The sequence below is a fragment of the Ovis aries genome, chromosome 12 (genome assembly GCF_016772045.2).
Source record: "Ovis aries strain OAR_USU_Benz2616 breed Rambouillet chromosome 12, ARS-UI_Ramb_v3.0, whole genome shotgun sequence".
Taxonomy (NCBI): Eukaryota; Metazoa; Chordata; class Mammalia; order Artiodactyla; family Bovidae; genus Ovis; species Ovis aries.
This window is the reverse complement of record NC_056065.1, coordinates 43,486,079-43,500,532: the sequence shown is the minus strand read 5'-3', so window position 1 is coordinate 43,500,532 and position 14,454 is coordinate 43,486,079. Positions and strand designations below refer to the sequence as shown.

Sequence of the window (14,454 nt, the reverse complement as noted above, 5' to 3'; positions counted from 1 at the left end):
GAATGAAAACTGACCTTTTGCAGTCCTGTGGCCACTGCTGAGTTTTCCAAATTTGCTGGCATATTGAGTGCAGCACTTTCACAGCATCATCTTTTAGGATTTGAAATAGCTCAACTGGAATTCCATCACCCCCACTAGCTTTGTTCGTAGTGATGCTTCCTAAGGCCCACTTGACTTTGCATTCCAGGATGTCTGGCTCTGGTTGGTGAGTGATCACACCATCATGGTTATCTGGGTCATGAAGATCTTTTTTGTATAGTTCTTCTGTGTATTCTTGCCACCTCTTCTTAACATCTTCTGCTTCTGTTAGGTCCATACTGTTTCTGTCCTTTATGGTCCCCATCTTTGCATGAAATGTTTCCTTGGTATCTGTAATTTTCTTGAAGAGATCTCTAGTCTTTCCCATTCTGTTGTTTTCCTCTATTTTTTTGCATTGATCACTGAGGATGGCTTTCTTATCTCTCCTTGCTATTCTTTGGAACTCTGCATTCAGATAGGTATAGCTTTCCTTTTCTCCTTTGCCTTTAGCTTCTCTTCTCCCATGCCTCTCACGTGACTTGGGGAAGGGAGCCATGGCACCAGGACACCTCTGCAGAAGTCTCCCATGACACAGACACGGCTGCAATCTGAAACGAGACAGATACCTAGCAGCACAAATGTTCCACCTGTGGATTGCACCAGGCTTTGCCATGCTTCAGTTCCTTTGGCCTAAGTATAATCTGTAGTTGAGGTTGGAAGAGGTTAAATAACTTATATAAGGTCACACAGTTACTAAATAGCTAAGATCCCAGAAACTAGTGTCTCCCTCCTCCCCCAGTAAGGGCCTTTCAGGTTTTAACAAAGCAACTCAGCCTTAAATACAGTGTCCTCATGATGTCAGAAATAAGGTGAGTGAATCATTGTTAGAGTGAACATCAGAGGCCAAGGCCGTTCACAGCAGTTCATTGTCAGGGCAACCTGACCTCAGGAAGCAGAGCTGCTGACCAGCTTGAGTCACTTATAGGAGCGTTTAGACCACTGTAATTCCGATCTTGGAAGGGAGCAGAATCTGTGTCCACTAAAACAGTGTTGTTATTGTTTTGTTTTTTTCAGTCTTTTTGGAAAATGTGTATTTATATATTTATTTGACTACACTGGGTCTTCGTTGTAGCTCTCTGGATCTTCAGTCTTCATCACAGCCTCCGAACTCTTAGTTGCAGCGTGTGGGATCTAGTTTTCCTTCCAGGGGTGGAACCTGGGCCCCCTGCATTGGTACTGTGGAGTCTTAGCCACTCCACCATGGAAGTTCCTCTAAAACAGTGTTTTAAGTTTGTCATTTGGGGTTGTAGTCACACATTTTTTTTTTCTTACCACATTACAGTAGGTTTAATAGTGGTCCCCAAAAGTGTGCCCAGTTTATAACCCCAGAACCTGCAAAGGTGATTTGATTTGGAAAAGTGATCTTTGCACATGTAATTGTGGATGTTTAGATGAGATCACCCTGGATTTAGGGTGGGCCCTTGTTTGTGTTCAGTCGTGTCTGACTCTTTGTGACTCCATAGACTGTAGCCTGCTAGGCCTCTCTGTCCATAGAATTTTCCAGGCAAGACAACTGGAGTGGGTTGCTGTTTCCTACTGCATGTCACACATTTTAGAGGTAGGTGGGAAGGTGCCGAAGCAGACTGCCTGTATTCAAGTGCTGTCGCCTGTAAGCCGCCTGGCCCTCAATGAGCTATTCTCTCTCTCTGCCCCTTAGTTTCCTCTCTTCTCACTCTAGAAACTGGTATAATGACAGTACCCACTTCATGCTGCGCTGTGCTCAGTCACGTCCAGCTCTCGGCGACCTCGTTTGTAGACTGTAGTCCATCAGGCTCCCCTGTCTATGGAATTTGCCAGGCAAGAGTACTGGAGTGGGTTGCTATTTCCTTCTCCAGGGAATCTTCCCAACCTAGGAATCGACCCCGCATCGCCTGTGTCTCCTGCATTGGGAGGTGGATTCTTAACCACTGTGCCGCCAGGGAAGCCACCTGCCTCATCAGCTGTGGCAAGAACTAAATGGTGTGACACGTGTGAAGCTCTTAGCCCAGTGTTTTGCATTTAGTTAAATGCTCTATAAATATCTCTTTTATTATTCATAGTATCATTTCAGATAGTGAGCTGCCGCTAATGTGTGCTGTGTCGCAGTGCTTGAAGTGGCCATTAGAGAGTCATCATCCGCACAGGGCCGCCCATACAGAGTCGACAGTGGTCTTGGGCGAATGGGGTTTATTTGTTCATTCAGCAGATGTTTATTGCATACCTTCTGCAAAGCCAGGCCCCGCTTTTTAAAAATATTAGTTAACTGATTGATTTTGGCTGTGCTGTGTCTTCATTGCTGGGCGAGGGCCTTCTCTTCTTGCTGAGCACAAGCTCTAGAGAGAGAGGGCCCAGGAGTTGTGGAGCACAGGCTTAGTTGCCCTGCGGGCATGTAGAATCTTCCCAGATCAGAGATTGAACCCTGTGTCCCCTGCTTTGGCAGGCAGATTCCTATCCACTGTCCCACTAGGGAAGCCCCAGGCCTTGTTTTGGATAGGAGATAGGCAGTGAGCAAAACAGAAAAACCCATGTCCTCATAGGCACTTACTTATAGGTTCTTGAGCGGAGGGGTGATAGATGATAAAGTAAATCTGCTTATCATATGTAGGTATGTACTATGGGGAGACATAAAGCAGAGGATGAGATGAGGGTTGGAGGTTTACAGTTTTACACAGAGTCAGCTGAGAAAGCCTCACTGAGGTGACATTTCAGCAAAGAATTGAAATTAGGGAGGGAATGAGCCACATGGACATCTGCAGGGAAAAGTAGGTCAGGCAGCGAGAACAGCAAGTACAAGGGCCCTGGGGCAGGAGGATGGGTGGCTGGAGCCCAGAGAGGGACAGAGTGTAGGAGAAAAGATCAAAGAGGTAAGAGATGGAAGACCAGAGTGTGTAGACCCTGCCGGCCACCGAACAGAAGGACAGGATCTGACTGATGCTGTGAACAGAGCACTCCGACTCCTGGGTTCAGGCAGAGATAGAAATGAGAGGCCAGGGAGGTGGTTCCACACAAAGGTGATGGTGGCTAGGAGCAGACTGGAGAGATGGAAGGTGGTGAGAATGGTGAGTAGTTGTATTCTAGGTAAATGTTGGTGATAGAAACCATAGGACTTGCTGTCAGATCGAATGCCCCAAGATCTCTGGCCTGAGCCCCTGGAAGGGGGGAGTTGCCATTTACTGAGAATGGGTGACCTGCGTTTGGAGCATTTGGGAGATAAGTCAGTTTTTTTTTTTTTAATGTGGTACGTCTTGTAGACATCCAGCTGTTGGTGTCACAGTCACAGTTGACTGTGTGAGACGGGAGTTTAGGGGGAGAAAGTCCAGACTGGAAATAGCAGCTTGGTGTACAGGCAGTTGTGTATTGGTAAATGTTTAACAACCTCTGGAAGGGATGGCAGTTGGTGGCCAGGAGCCAGCTTGATAGCATTTGCCGACATCTGCCGCATAAATAAATGTTCCCACGCCGGCCAGTTTCAAGCACACCATTACAGAATATCTTCACCTTATAGATACCAGTCAATCCTAAAGGAAACAAACCCTGAATATTCATTGGAAGGACTGATGCTGAAGCTCTAATACTTTGGCCATCTGATGTGAAGAGCTGACTCTTTGGGAAAGACCCTGATGCTGGGAAAAATTGAAGGCAAAGGGAGAAGGGGGCAGCAGAGGATGAGATGGTTAGATAGCATCACTGACTCAGTGGACATGAATTTGAGCAAACTACGAGAGAGAGTGGAGGATGGAAGAGCCTGGTGTGCTGCAGTCCATGGGGTCGCAAAGAGTTGGACACGACTTTGTGACTGAACAACAACAGATGGAATAGGTTAAATAATGTCAAGAGCAGAGATAATAGTAATATGAAGTAAATCAATGAGGGAGTATTGAGTGTTTAATATCTTTGTTTTTTAATATAGCTTATTTGATTCTAAATTCATGTAATTTGGTTCTAATAGGGGCCGTGTTTAACAACTGACTTGACAAATTCCTGAAAATTTAGGAATTGAATCTCTCATGCAGATATGTGATGGCTCTCACACACCATTTGAATTGTAGGGACCAAATATTGACCCCCGAGGTGATGGTAACAAGAATTATATGAGTTTAGGGGGGGAAATGGTCTCAGAGCTGATCTTGGGGTTCTGTCCCCTGTCTAGCCCCAAGGGGTTGAATGCAGGTCACAGTTGACGATGACAGGTTTGACTTGCCTCCACATGGGGGTGTCTGTGCAGAAGGCTCAGAGCACAGAGGAGAGTGTGGGAAACCTACTGGAGCTGGCCAGTGTAGAAGGGACCAGCACATCCCTTTGTACTTCAGCAAAAACTCCTCTGCACTTTGAACTTTCGTTTCACTCCCACACGCTCTTGTAAAAAATACCAAGCTCATGAGCTGTGATTTGAAGAAAATTCCTCTTCCCCCTGCCGGGCAAATAGAAGGCAGAGGTCAAAGATGTGGATGTGGCACCAGGGAAGGGACAGAGTGCCAATAGCCGCTGGCGTCCACCTCCCGGCTCCTTTCTCCCGCCCCTTGCCTGCTGGGGCCAGAGGGTCAGAGCTGCTTCCTCCCGTGGTTTCCCAGAACCAGCTCTGCCGCCCGAGTGCCTGTCCAGGGCGGGGCTGTGCTGAGACTGGTCCTGGGTGCGCCCCACGTCTGCCTCCCTCGCTTGGGAACCCCGCTTCTGGCCCGTACCCTCTGGCTGGCCACGTCCATGCTCGCAGCTTTGGGGATGTCAGCAGAGCCGCACTTTAAAAGGTGAGTCTCCCAGGAGGCCCAGTAGGAACCCCTCACCCTGGAGCTGGGGGTAGCGAGTGCTGCCCTGGACTCTGGATGTGGGCTGGCCCGTCCCGACTCTTGGATGAGCCTGTCATACCCTGGAAGAAGCCTCTGCCCCACCTCACTTTGTAGCAAGGTGAGAGCTAGTGGTAAAGAACTCACCTGCGTAAAGTAGGAGACGTAAGAGATGTGGGTTCGATCCCTGGGTTGGGAAGATCCCCTGGAGGAGGGCATGACAACCCACTCCAGTATTCTTGCCTGGAGAATTCCTTGGGCAGAGGAGCCTGGCAGGGTCTGGTCCATAGGGTCAAAAAGAGTTGGACACAACTGAAGTGACTTCGCATGCACGAATGTGCATGCTGCTGGCAAGTATTTGGAATAATAGTTGTAAATGAGATTGCATCCTCCACACACTGAAGTTAGAGCTTCAGGGAGCTTGGTCTTTTAATTTCTGAGTGACTCAGTTATCAGTTCCGTGCTTCCTACTTCAGTCCTGTATTTCCTGGCCTAAACTGCCTTCAGAAAGGTGATGGCCATCTCCCATGTAATAGAGAGGTTATCTCCTTTCCTTGGAAAACAGAGTTTACTGGGAGGAAAGTGCTGTCAAGCTCCTCTAGCTGCCTCTCCACAGGCGGGGAAACTGCAGTTCCCAGCAAGGAACATGCAAGTTCAAGGTTACAAGGTGTTTAGACACTTTTGTGTACTAATCACCACGTGTTCCAGTCCACAGTTGAATACACTGTCCTCCTGTCCCGGAGTGGCTCCTACATTGCACTCATGGTTTTCTTATTTATTAATTAAACACAGATGCAGTTCATAGCAGGACTGGCCGTTGGAATGCCACTTCCGTGTTTTTTTGGCCAAGTTCAAGTATGTGATCTTAGGAGATGTATTTCATAGCCCATTGCTCTCAGAGGAGGCAAGGAAGCAGGAGAAAGTTTTTCAGAAAATCCTTCAGAAGGAGAGGCTTGCAGCTCGAGAGCGGTTTAGGCCACAGGTGGCCGTGGAGCCTTGATCCCTGTTACCTCTTCTCCAGGGGCTAGGAGCCTGGTCGTGACTTTGATGGAATTGGACTTCTCGGAGCCTGTTTATTCCTCTGTCGGGGCAACAGAGAGGACATCTGTATGCCTGTGTACCCTTCTTCTCAGGGTGTAAGGGCAAGCAGGGGGGTGTTATATAGACATCTGGGCGTGTCCCGTACTGTCTGCAGCGCTGGGCTCTGGAGCTTCTGAGAGGAGGAGGCAGCACAGGTTTTCCTGGCAGCTGCAGCAGCCTCATGCCATGCTGGGCGGGGTTAGGGGCCACTGTACATTAATTAACTTGGCGTTTGTGTGTGTATGTGTATGCATGCTGTGTATGTGCACAGTCATGCCTGACTCTTTGCAACCCCATGGACTGTAGCCCACCAGGTTCCTCTGTCCATGAGATTTCCCAGGCAAGAATACTGGAGTGGGTTGCCATTTCCTCCTCCAGGAGATGTTCTCTACCCAGGGATCAAACTTGGATCTTTTGCATTGGCAGTTGGATTCTTTACCACTGCGCCACCTGGGAAACCAATATATATATATATATGCATTTGGCTGTACTGGGTCTTCTGGAGAAGGGTATGGCAACCTACTCCAGTATGCTTGCCTAGAGAATTCCATGGACAGAGGAGCTGGCGAGCTATAGTCCATGGGGTCACACAGAGCCAGACAGGACTGCAGTGACTGAACACGCACACACGCGCTGGGTCTTAGTTGTGCGTGTGGGAACTAGTTCCCTGACCAGGGATCGAACCCAGCCTCCCTGCTTTGAGAGCGAGGAGTCTTAGCCACTGGGTCACCAGGGAAGTCCCTAATTCCGCATTTGTATAGGGTTTTTGTCACTGGTATCATCTCAGCTAGTCTTTGCAAACCTCTATTTAGTTTGAGGGGTGTTAGCCCATTTGATAGGTGAGGACTGACAAGGTGACTTGATTGGACCACACAGAGCTCAGACATGGCCTTAAGCCCAGGTCCTCTGACCCAAAGGCCACCTTCCTCCATTCCACTTGGGGAGCCATTTCACACCGTGCCTGGGGCCTTGGGCTCTGGAACTGGACAGTGGACTTGGCCTGCTGTCTGCTCATCTGTGAAATGGGATCCTTGCAGGACTCCTTCCAGCGCTGTGTGGAGGGAGGGTTGAGAACATGCATTTACGTCATCTGGCACACGCTGACTGCTTGGTAGATGTCAGGTATTATTAGTCTTGAGGTCATTAGTAACCAGGTTTTGCAGGGGGATGGGTCCATCGCCAACATTCAAGGTGGCTTTGAAATGCCCGTGTGTGCACCCACCCTGGTCCCACTGGGGTCCGAGGTGAAGGCAGTAGGAGGCAGAAATGTGCATTTTGAAGGGACTTTCCTGGAGAATCTGCCTGCAGTGCCAGAGATCCGGGTTTGATTCCTGGGTCAGGGAAGATCCCCTGGAGGAGGGCATGGCAACCCACTCCAGTATTCTTGCCTGGAGAATCCCGTGGACAGAGGAGCTTGGCAGGCTACAGTGCATGGGGTTGCAAAGAGTCAGACATGATGGAAGCTACTTAACACACATACACACACATGCATTTTGAACAACCCTGCAGCCGAATCAAACCTGATGCTCCCCTCTGACACTGGCCCTGACTCGGCTTCACCACTCAGCATTCCAGACCCTGCTTCTCACAGTGGGCTCTTGGCACCTTAGGCCCCATCCCCAGATCCTCTGCCCCAGAATCTGCATTTTTGAAAGAGTTCTCCAAGAGATTCATAAGCACACTCATAACCACACTGAAGTTTGAGAAACGCTGTTAAGGTTAAAAGACATGGTAATAAGAAAACCAGACATTCAGGACTGCTCCCCTCCTGACTCATTTAGGAAAGGGTTGTTCCCTTGTTTAGCAACCACAGAGTAAGCGGCCGTGTTGCAATAACTGATATTTCTGATGTATATTTGTTTAAAGGAGGCTGGGGACGTAAGCAAGAGATAAGGGCATCTAACCTGAGCTCTGGGAGCCCGGAGAGGGCTGGGCAGAGAAGACTGCAGCAGACTTCAGAGTCAGAACAGGGTTAAATGGAGGCCCGGGGGTCAGCTCAGGTTTTCTGCCGTCTCCTGGGGTGGGGGTAGCAGTGCTGGTCCTTGGAGCTCCCTCACCTGCCACGACAGGCCCATCCAGACCTCTGGCTGCCAGTGTCCGATCAGGAGCTCCGAGACGCGGCTGCCAGCTGGCTGCTGCTCCTTCTCCAGGCTGTTGCCTGGGCTTCAGATTTCTCGCTGCCTCTTTCCCGCACTGACCTTGCAGTTTTTCCTTCCCTCCAGACTGGGGCGGTTTGCCAGTTAAGAAGGGAGTGCTTGACAGGCCAGGGATAGGGATCGGAAAGCTGAATGGCCCTGTAGTCCGAATTTGGGCACGAGTGCCAATGATGGACAGTGGAAGAGGAGGCTGGGGGTGCTGCGCGTGTGGTCCCTTGGTCCTTCAGTTAGACCTCCCATGATGGGAAGGTCTGGTGCCTGTAGATTCTGGTGCAGACACTGTTGCTGGGTCCTATCTTGGTTTGGCCACTAACCCAGGCCGTGTTGGAGATGAATCTCAAGAGAGGTGGGGAAAGAAGGAAAAGGCAGAGTGAGGGGAAGGGGTCTGATGTCAGAGTTGGGGGCAGATCTGGTCCCTCAATACAGCAGATGGTGTTGGGGTGAGGGGAGGTCTGCAGGGCCTTTTCAGAATTCCTTCTGTCTCTTTAAACCTCATTTTCCCCATCTGTATAACTAGACCAGCGCCTCATTGTTGAAGACTGTTTTAACCCTTTATTGGGAGAACACCTGCCATATAATTGTGCCAAGCCAGTCATCCTCGTTCGTTCTTCAGTCCTCCCACACCCCAGGCTGGGCCCCAGGCCCCTGACCTAGGTCTGAGAGCTGTGTCATGTTCCTGCCCATTCCTTCTGTCTTTCCTTCAAAGCACTGACCTTGGCAGGGATTTGGAGAATGGGAGAGCCAGGGAGTAAGAATTGAACATATTCAGCCCTACAGCCTCAGTCTGAGCTGGGAGTCAAACCCTCTGGTGCATCAGTGACAAGTCTGGTGCCTCACCTCTCCTGCATGTCAGCTGCTTCAGATGAGACTGAAAACTACCCAAGAAGTTAGACTAACCTCAGGGAGACCGTAGTGTGTAATTCCTGCCCATCAGCTCTGGAGCCAAGGAGCCAGATGCCTGCCCAGCTTCCCCCACTTTCTCACAGGACCTTCACCTGCCTGAGCCTTAGCTTGTCTGTCTCTAGAAGCGGGGGACTGTGATGGCACTCCTTCACTGGCTCTTTTTCTCTGTAATATCTATTTGGCTGCGCTGGGTCTCAGTTGTGGCTCATGCGATCTGCGGTCTTCAGTCTTCGTTGCAGCATGCAGGGTTTTTAGTTGCAGCATGTGGCCTCTTAGCTGCGGCGTATGGGATCTAGTGCCCTGATTAGGAATCCAACCTGGGCCTCCTGCAGTGGTAGCCCAGAGTCTTAGCCACTGGACTACTAGGGAAGTCCCCCCTCCACTGGTTCTTTGCAAGGCTCTTGTCTGGATTCAGGGAAATCTTGTGCACAGAAGTAGTTAGCTCAGTGTTTGGCACATGCCAGCATTCAGTGTTTGCTGCTATTAACATACACTATAATGTATGCTAACCCATTCTAGTCCCATAATGATAGCCACCACTTATCTAGTGCTTAATAGGTGGTAGGCATTGTCCAAGACCTTCTCAGCAGTCACTCATTTTCTCCTTTTAACAGCCCTCTGGTGTAGGGACCATGAATACCATCATTTCTGATGAGGAAACTGAGGTACAGAGAGGTTAGATAATTGTTCAAGGTCAGGGTTGAGCTGGGACTCAAACTCAGTTGGTTCCAGAATCCGAGTTTTTGATCACAGTGCAGCAGCAATGATTAGTGGTCATTTTGTGGACTTCCCTGGCAGTCTGTGGCTAAGACTGTGCTCCCAGTGCAGGGGGATGGGTTCTGTCCCTGGTCAGGGAAGATACTGCATGCCGAGTGGCCAGAAAAAAAAAAAAATGTTAGTGGTCATTTTGTGCTTGGAGCCCAATAGATTTGGGAAGAGCAGACGGAGAAGTGAGGGGGCGACAACGTCCCCCCAGCTCCAGGTCATCATCTAAGACCATGGCCTGCTGCTCTGATGACCCCGGCCACCTGTGCTTATGGATGAGACTGGTGTTGGTCGTAGAGTGGACGGCTCCAAGCGCACGACCACACTGGGGCCTCGCTGGGGGCTGCCGCTCCTGCGCAGAACGGCACCCCTCCAGCAAGTGGCGTTATCTCTGCTTACAGGGCAGGCTCCCGGCCCACTGGCTGCTTGGCACAGAAGCCAGGCTGTGAGGAGGGAGAGGGAAGCTGTGCAACTGAAACATTTTCCTGCGAAACAGGTGGCTGTTCCTTGCCAGGCAGGAAATGTTTGATAACCTAAGAATGTGTTACCCCCCAACATCGCAGCCACCGGGCCATGTCTGATCCTTCCTTGTTGCTTCTCTGTCTTTCCTAGGTGCCCAGGTGTCTGGAAGATGCTCATGGCGGCCGTTTGCGTGGCCCTGCTCAGCGGCTTGCAGGCCCAGGATCACCCCGGACAGGTCTCCATCATCCTGCTGGGAGCCACTGGGGACCTGGCCAGAAAGTACCTGTGGCAGGGCCTGTTCCATCTGTACCTGGAGGAGGTGGGGAAGGGCCACCATTTTCGCTTCCATGGGACTGCTCTGACGAGCACCGAGCAGGGCCAGGAGGCCATCGCCAAGGTCCTGGAGTCCCTGTCCTGCCCCGGGGACATGGCCTCGGGTCACTGTGCTGAACTAAAGGCTCAGTTCCAGCAGCTGAGTGAGTACCGCCGGTTGAAGACGCCCGAGGACTACCTGGCCCTGAGCAAGGACATCGAGGCCCAGGTCGAGCACGAAGGCCTCCGGGAGACTGGCCGAATTTTCTACCTCTCGGTGCCGCCCTTTTCCTACGTGGACATCGCCCGCAACATCAACAGCAGCTGCCGACCAGGCCCCAGCGCCTGGCTGCGCGTCGTGCTGGAGAAACCCTTTGGTCATGACCTCCACTCTGCCCAACAGCTGGCCGCAGAACTGGGGAGCTTTTTCCGGGAAGAGGAGATGTACCGGGTGGACCATTACCTAGGCAAGCAGGTGAGCCGCAGCCCGGAGCCTGCAGGGTGGGGGGAGCTGGGGTAGGTAAGACCCCGACCTCAGGGCGCCACCACTGGCTGTGGAACTGGCCCCAAAGCCATCGTGAGATCTGGGCTCCCTTGGTGGTCTTGACTCTGGGCAGGAGGTGAGTGGCAACGGCAGGACTGCTTGGCCCTTGTCCGTGCGTCCTGTTCTTTTGTGTATCATGGCTTCTGTTTCCTAGCCTGGCCCCGTGTTCTGTCCTGAGGGGGCTCTGAGACTCTCGTGTCTGGGCCTGGCTTTTGGGTGGGCATGCTCTGAGAATTAGAATTAACCACGTTACTCCGCACCTATCTGCCTTTTCTCAACACCTTTTCCTTTCCAGGTTCTGTTTTGAGCCAGAAGCCTGGTAACGAGATCTTAAAACAGGATAGGGACTCTTTGAGTCCTTGCTTCTCATCCAGGCCCTGTGGCGAAGGGGCTGGCCTCCTGGGTGAGGCTGGTCAGCTCGCCAGTTCAATCTGAACAGACCCTCAGGGCCCCTCAGGACACCTCTTCCTGGAAACCAGAGCAGAAGACACACAAGCACGTGTGTTCTCTGGCCCTGACCAGGCCACGGGCCCAGGGCCACATGGGGGGCACCACGGAGTCATCTGGGGTGGAGGCATCGCCCTGTGTCCAGCTCTCTTTGGAGCTGCAGTGTTCCAAAGATAAGCCCTTAGACCAGTGCCTGTCCTTTTCACTTGTTTAGGGGAAAATTAGGAAAAAAAATACTGGATGGTATTCAATTTGAAACTTTTCTTGCTCCATTTTTAGTGTTAAAACACCTTTCTTTTATTAAAAATGGATGGTAACAGATCAGTTCAGTTCAGTCTCTCAGTTGTGTCTCACTCTTTTAGACCCCATGGAAGCACACCAGGCTCTTTTCGACCCCAGGGAAGCACACCAGGCTTCCCTGTCCTTCACTATCTGCTGGAGTTTGTTCAGACTCATGTCTGTTGAGTTGGTGATGCCATCCAACCATCTCATCCTCTGTCATCCCCTTCTCCTCTTGCCTTCTATCTTTCCCAGCATCAGGGTCTTTTCCAGTGAGTCAGTTCTTCCCATCAGGTGGCCAAAGTATTGGAGTTTCAGCTTCAGCATCAGTCCTTCCAATGAATATTCAGGACTGAATTCCTTTAAGATCGACTAATTGGATCTCCTTGCAGTCCAAGGGACTCTCAAGAGTCTTCTCCAGCACCACAGTTCAGAAGCATCAATAGAAGGTGGAGAATCTTAAATGTTTTCTTTCTTGGCAAAGAGAAAAAAAGGCTGCTAACCCTGTGGAGGTCACTGAGAGGTTCTCGAGTCCTTACTGGGCTGTGAAGGCCTGGCATCCGGGGACTGTTGCTCCTGAGAGTGTCTCCTCTGAGCGAGATAGAGGTTGCAGGCCCTTTCGTGGGGTCAGGATTCCCTGTTGGTCCCAGGAGAAACCCACAGCTCCGCAGTCTTCCTCCCTGGCAGGTAGTGGCCCAGATCCTGCCTTTCCGAGACCAGAACCGTGCGGCCCTGGATGGCCTCTGGAACCGGCACCACGTGGAGCGGGTGGAGATCGTCATGAAGGAGACATTGGACGCGGAAGGTACGTGAATGGTCCCCGCCCTGCATCAGTGGTTTGGCATCGGCCCACAGGGCTGCAGGGTCTGCCTGCCCCCCGTGCCGGGGCCAGTGCTGCGTGCGTGCGTGCATCCAACTCTTTCGAGATCCCATGGACTGTAGCCGGCCAGGCTCCTCTGTTCATCAGATTTTCCAGGCAAGAGTGCTGGAGTGGGTTGCCATTTTCCCCTCCAGTGCTTGCTTAGAAGATTTTGCTGGTGTGCAGTCTCCTTTCAGAGCCTGTGTGTGCCCAGTTCTGGGCCATGCTATACCCCAGGGTGCCTGCAGGCAAGCCCCAGATGGTGACAGCTGCCCTAAGGGAGCATGTAGTTGGGTTATGTAGACTTGGCCCAGGCACTGAAAACGCTGGCTGGCAGTAAACCCTGGGAGGTAAGCTGGCTTCCTTGCTGAGTGTGGTGGAGACCATCAGGCTTCTGCTTACAGCAGCGGCCCCCTCTGCTTTCATCTCCTCTCTTCTCTTTACCTCCGGTCCTTCCCGTTCATTCGTTCTCAGCTCAGTGGTTGCAGTGTTGGGGAGGCCCTGCTGACTGTCCCGACAAGGTCCACTCCTGCTGCACACTCCAAGCGAACACACCTCCCTTTCCTGTCCCTCCATGGCCTCGTCTTATCCCCCCATCTTTCTGTCTGTCCCGCTGGACTGGAGGCTTCAGGCCACCTCCTCGCTGGCACCTGGCACACACCTGGGACGTGCTGACCAAACACTGCAGGAATCAGCAGTATTGACCTGGTAGTCGGGATACCTGCATGTCAGGCCCATCTCTTCCCCCCGAGTGGCCTCACTGCGTCCTGTCCCTCATCTGTGTGGCTTGTGTCGACCACAGCAGCTGCGGCCCCTTGAGCCCTGGTTTTCTGTGACTCCTATCACATCTCGTGAGCATTGGCTGTATGTGTTCTGAGCTTTGGTTCTTTTACCCCAATGATAAAAACTAATTCTTACCATGTCCTGAGGCCCTAGTAGCCAAATGAGAAGGGCGCTATTATTAGCCTCCACCTACGGATGAGGTTTGTTGATGAGCCCAAGGTCACAGCCGGATATGGTGTAGCCAGGTCCCTGTCCAAGCAGTCTGGCTCCGGCCCCGGGCTCTGCACCATTGCAGCCAGCTCATCCCCTAACTGCGTGCTGCAACCCTAGGCCACCATCCCACCCATCGGTGTGGGCCTGGGCAGAAAGGTGGGCCCCAGATCCCTTGGGCCTGGATGGGGCCCAGGAGGTCTGTGTCTCTTTTCTGCTCTGTTCCTCCCCTCGGTGTTCTCCCCTTTCCCCTTTGAAGTGTGTTTAGTGCTACAAGCTCTGGGTGGGTGTGGGGGGGTTTCAGGGATGGGGACCCAGCTGCCTGCTGTCCCTTGATGTCTCATGGGTTCACCTGGGGATATATATCGGGACAGACTCCAGAGTGAATATTGCAGGTGGTGCTGTCAGGGCCAGGTGGGAGGAACAGTGGGCTAGGGCACCAGACAGGAGCCAGCCTCCAAGGGCCCTGCCGTCCTAAAGAGGAGCTGGGCTTCTCTGTCTGGAACCTGTGTGAGAAAAGGGTGCCCTCCCCACTGCAGCGGGCCTTCATGGCTCTCCTCAAGCCTTCTGGATTTCCTCTCCTGTCCTCAGCAGGGGCTCAGGCTGTGGGTTTCCACCTAAGACCTGTGTGTGCCTCCTGCCCTAGCAGGAGTGAGGGCTGGGCCATGCCCTGGCTTCATCCGCAGAGAGATGACCTACAGATGACCTGCAGATCTGGTGCCAAGCACCTGGCTGGGGGTGAGTGGGGGCCAGCCCTTCTCTGCCTGGATGTGACACTGGGTCTCCTCCCCTATTTCTGGCAGCTCCTTCCCCAGT

The 14,454-nt window shown here is 52.0% G+C and overlaps 1 protein-coding gene across 2 annotated transcripts in view; it reads left to right on the top strand.

Annotated features, from left to right (window-relative positions):
• The window catches only part of H6PD (hexose-6-phosphate dehydrogenase/glucose 1-dehydrogenase), a 40,684-nt gene that overhangs the window by 4,082 nt on the left and 22,148 nt on the right, over positions 1–14,454 (top strand). The window contains exons 1-3 of one of the 2 annotated variants that reach the window (XM_027975664.2): positions 4,627–4,802; positions 10,355–10,991; positions 12,474–12,591. In XM_027975664.2, coding sequence (XP_027831465.2) covers positions 4,759–4,802; positions 10,355–10,991; positions 12,474–12,591 — 799 coding nt within the window. In that variant the 5' untranslated portion in view covers positions 4,627–4,758. Of the gene's footprint in view, positions 1–4,626; positions 4,803–10,354; positions 10,992–12,473; positions 12,592–14,454 lie in introns of those variants that run through there. The other variant, XM_027975665.3, reaches the window with a different exon arrangement.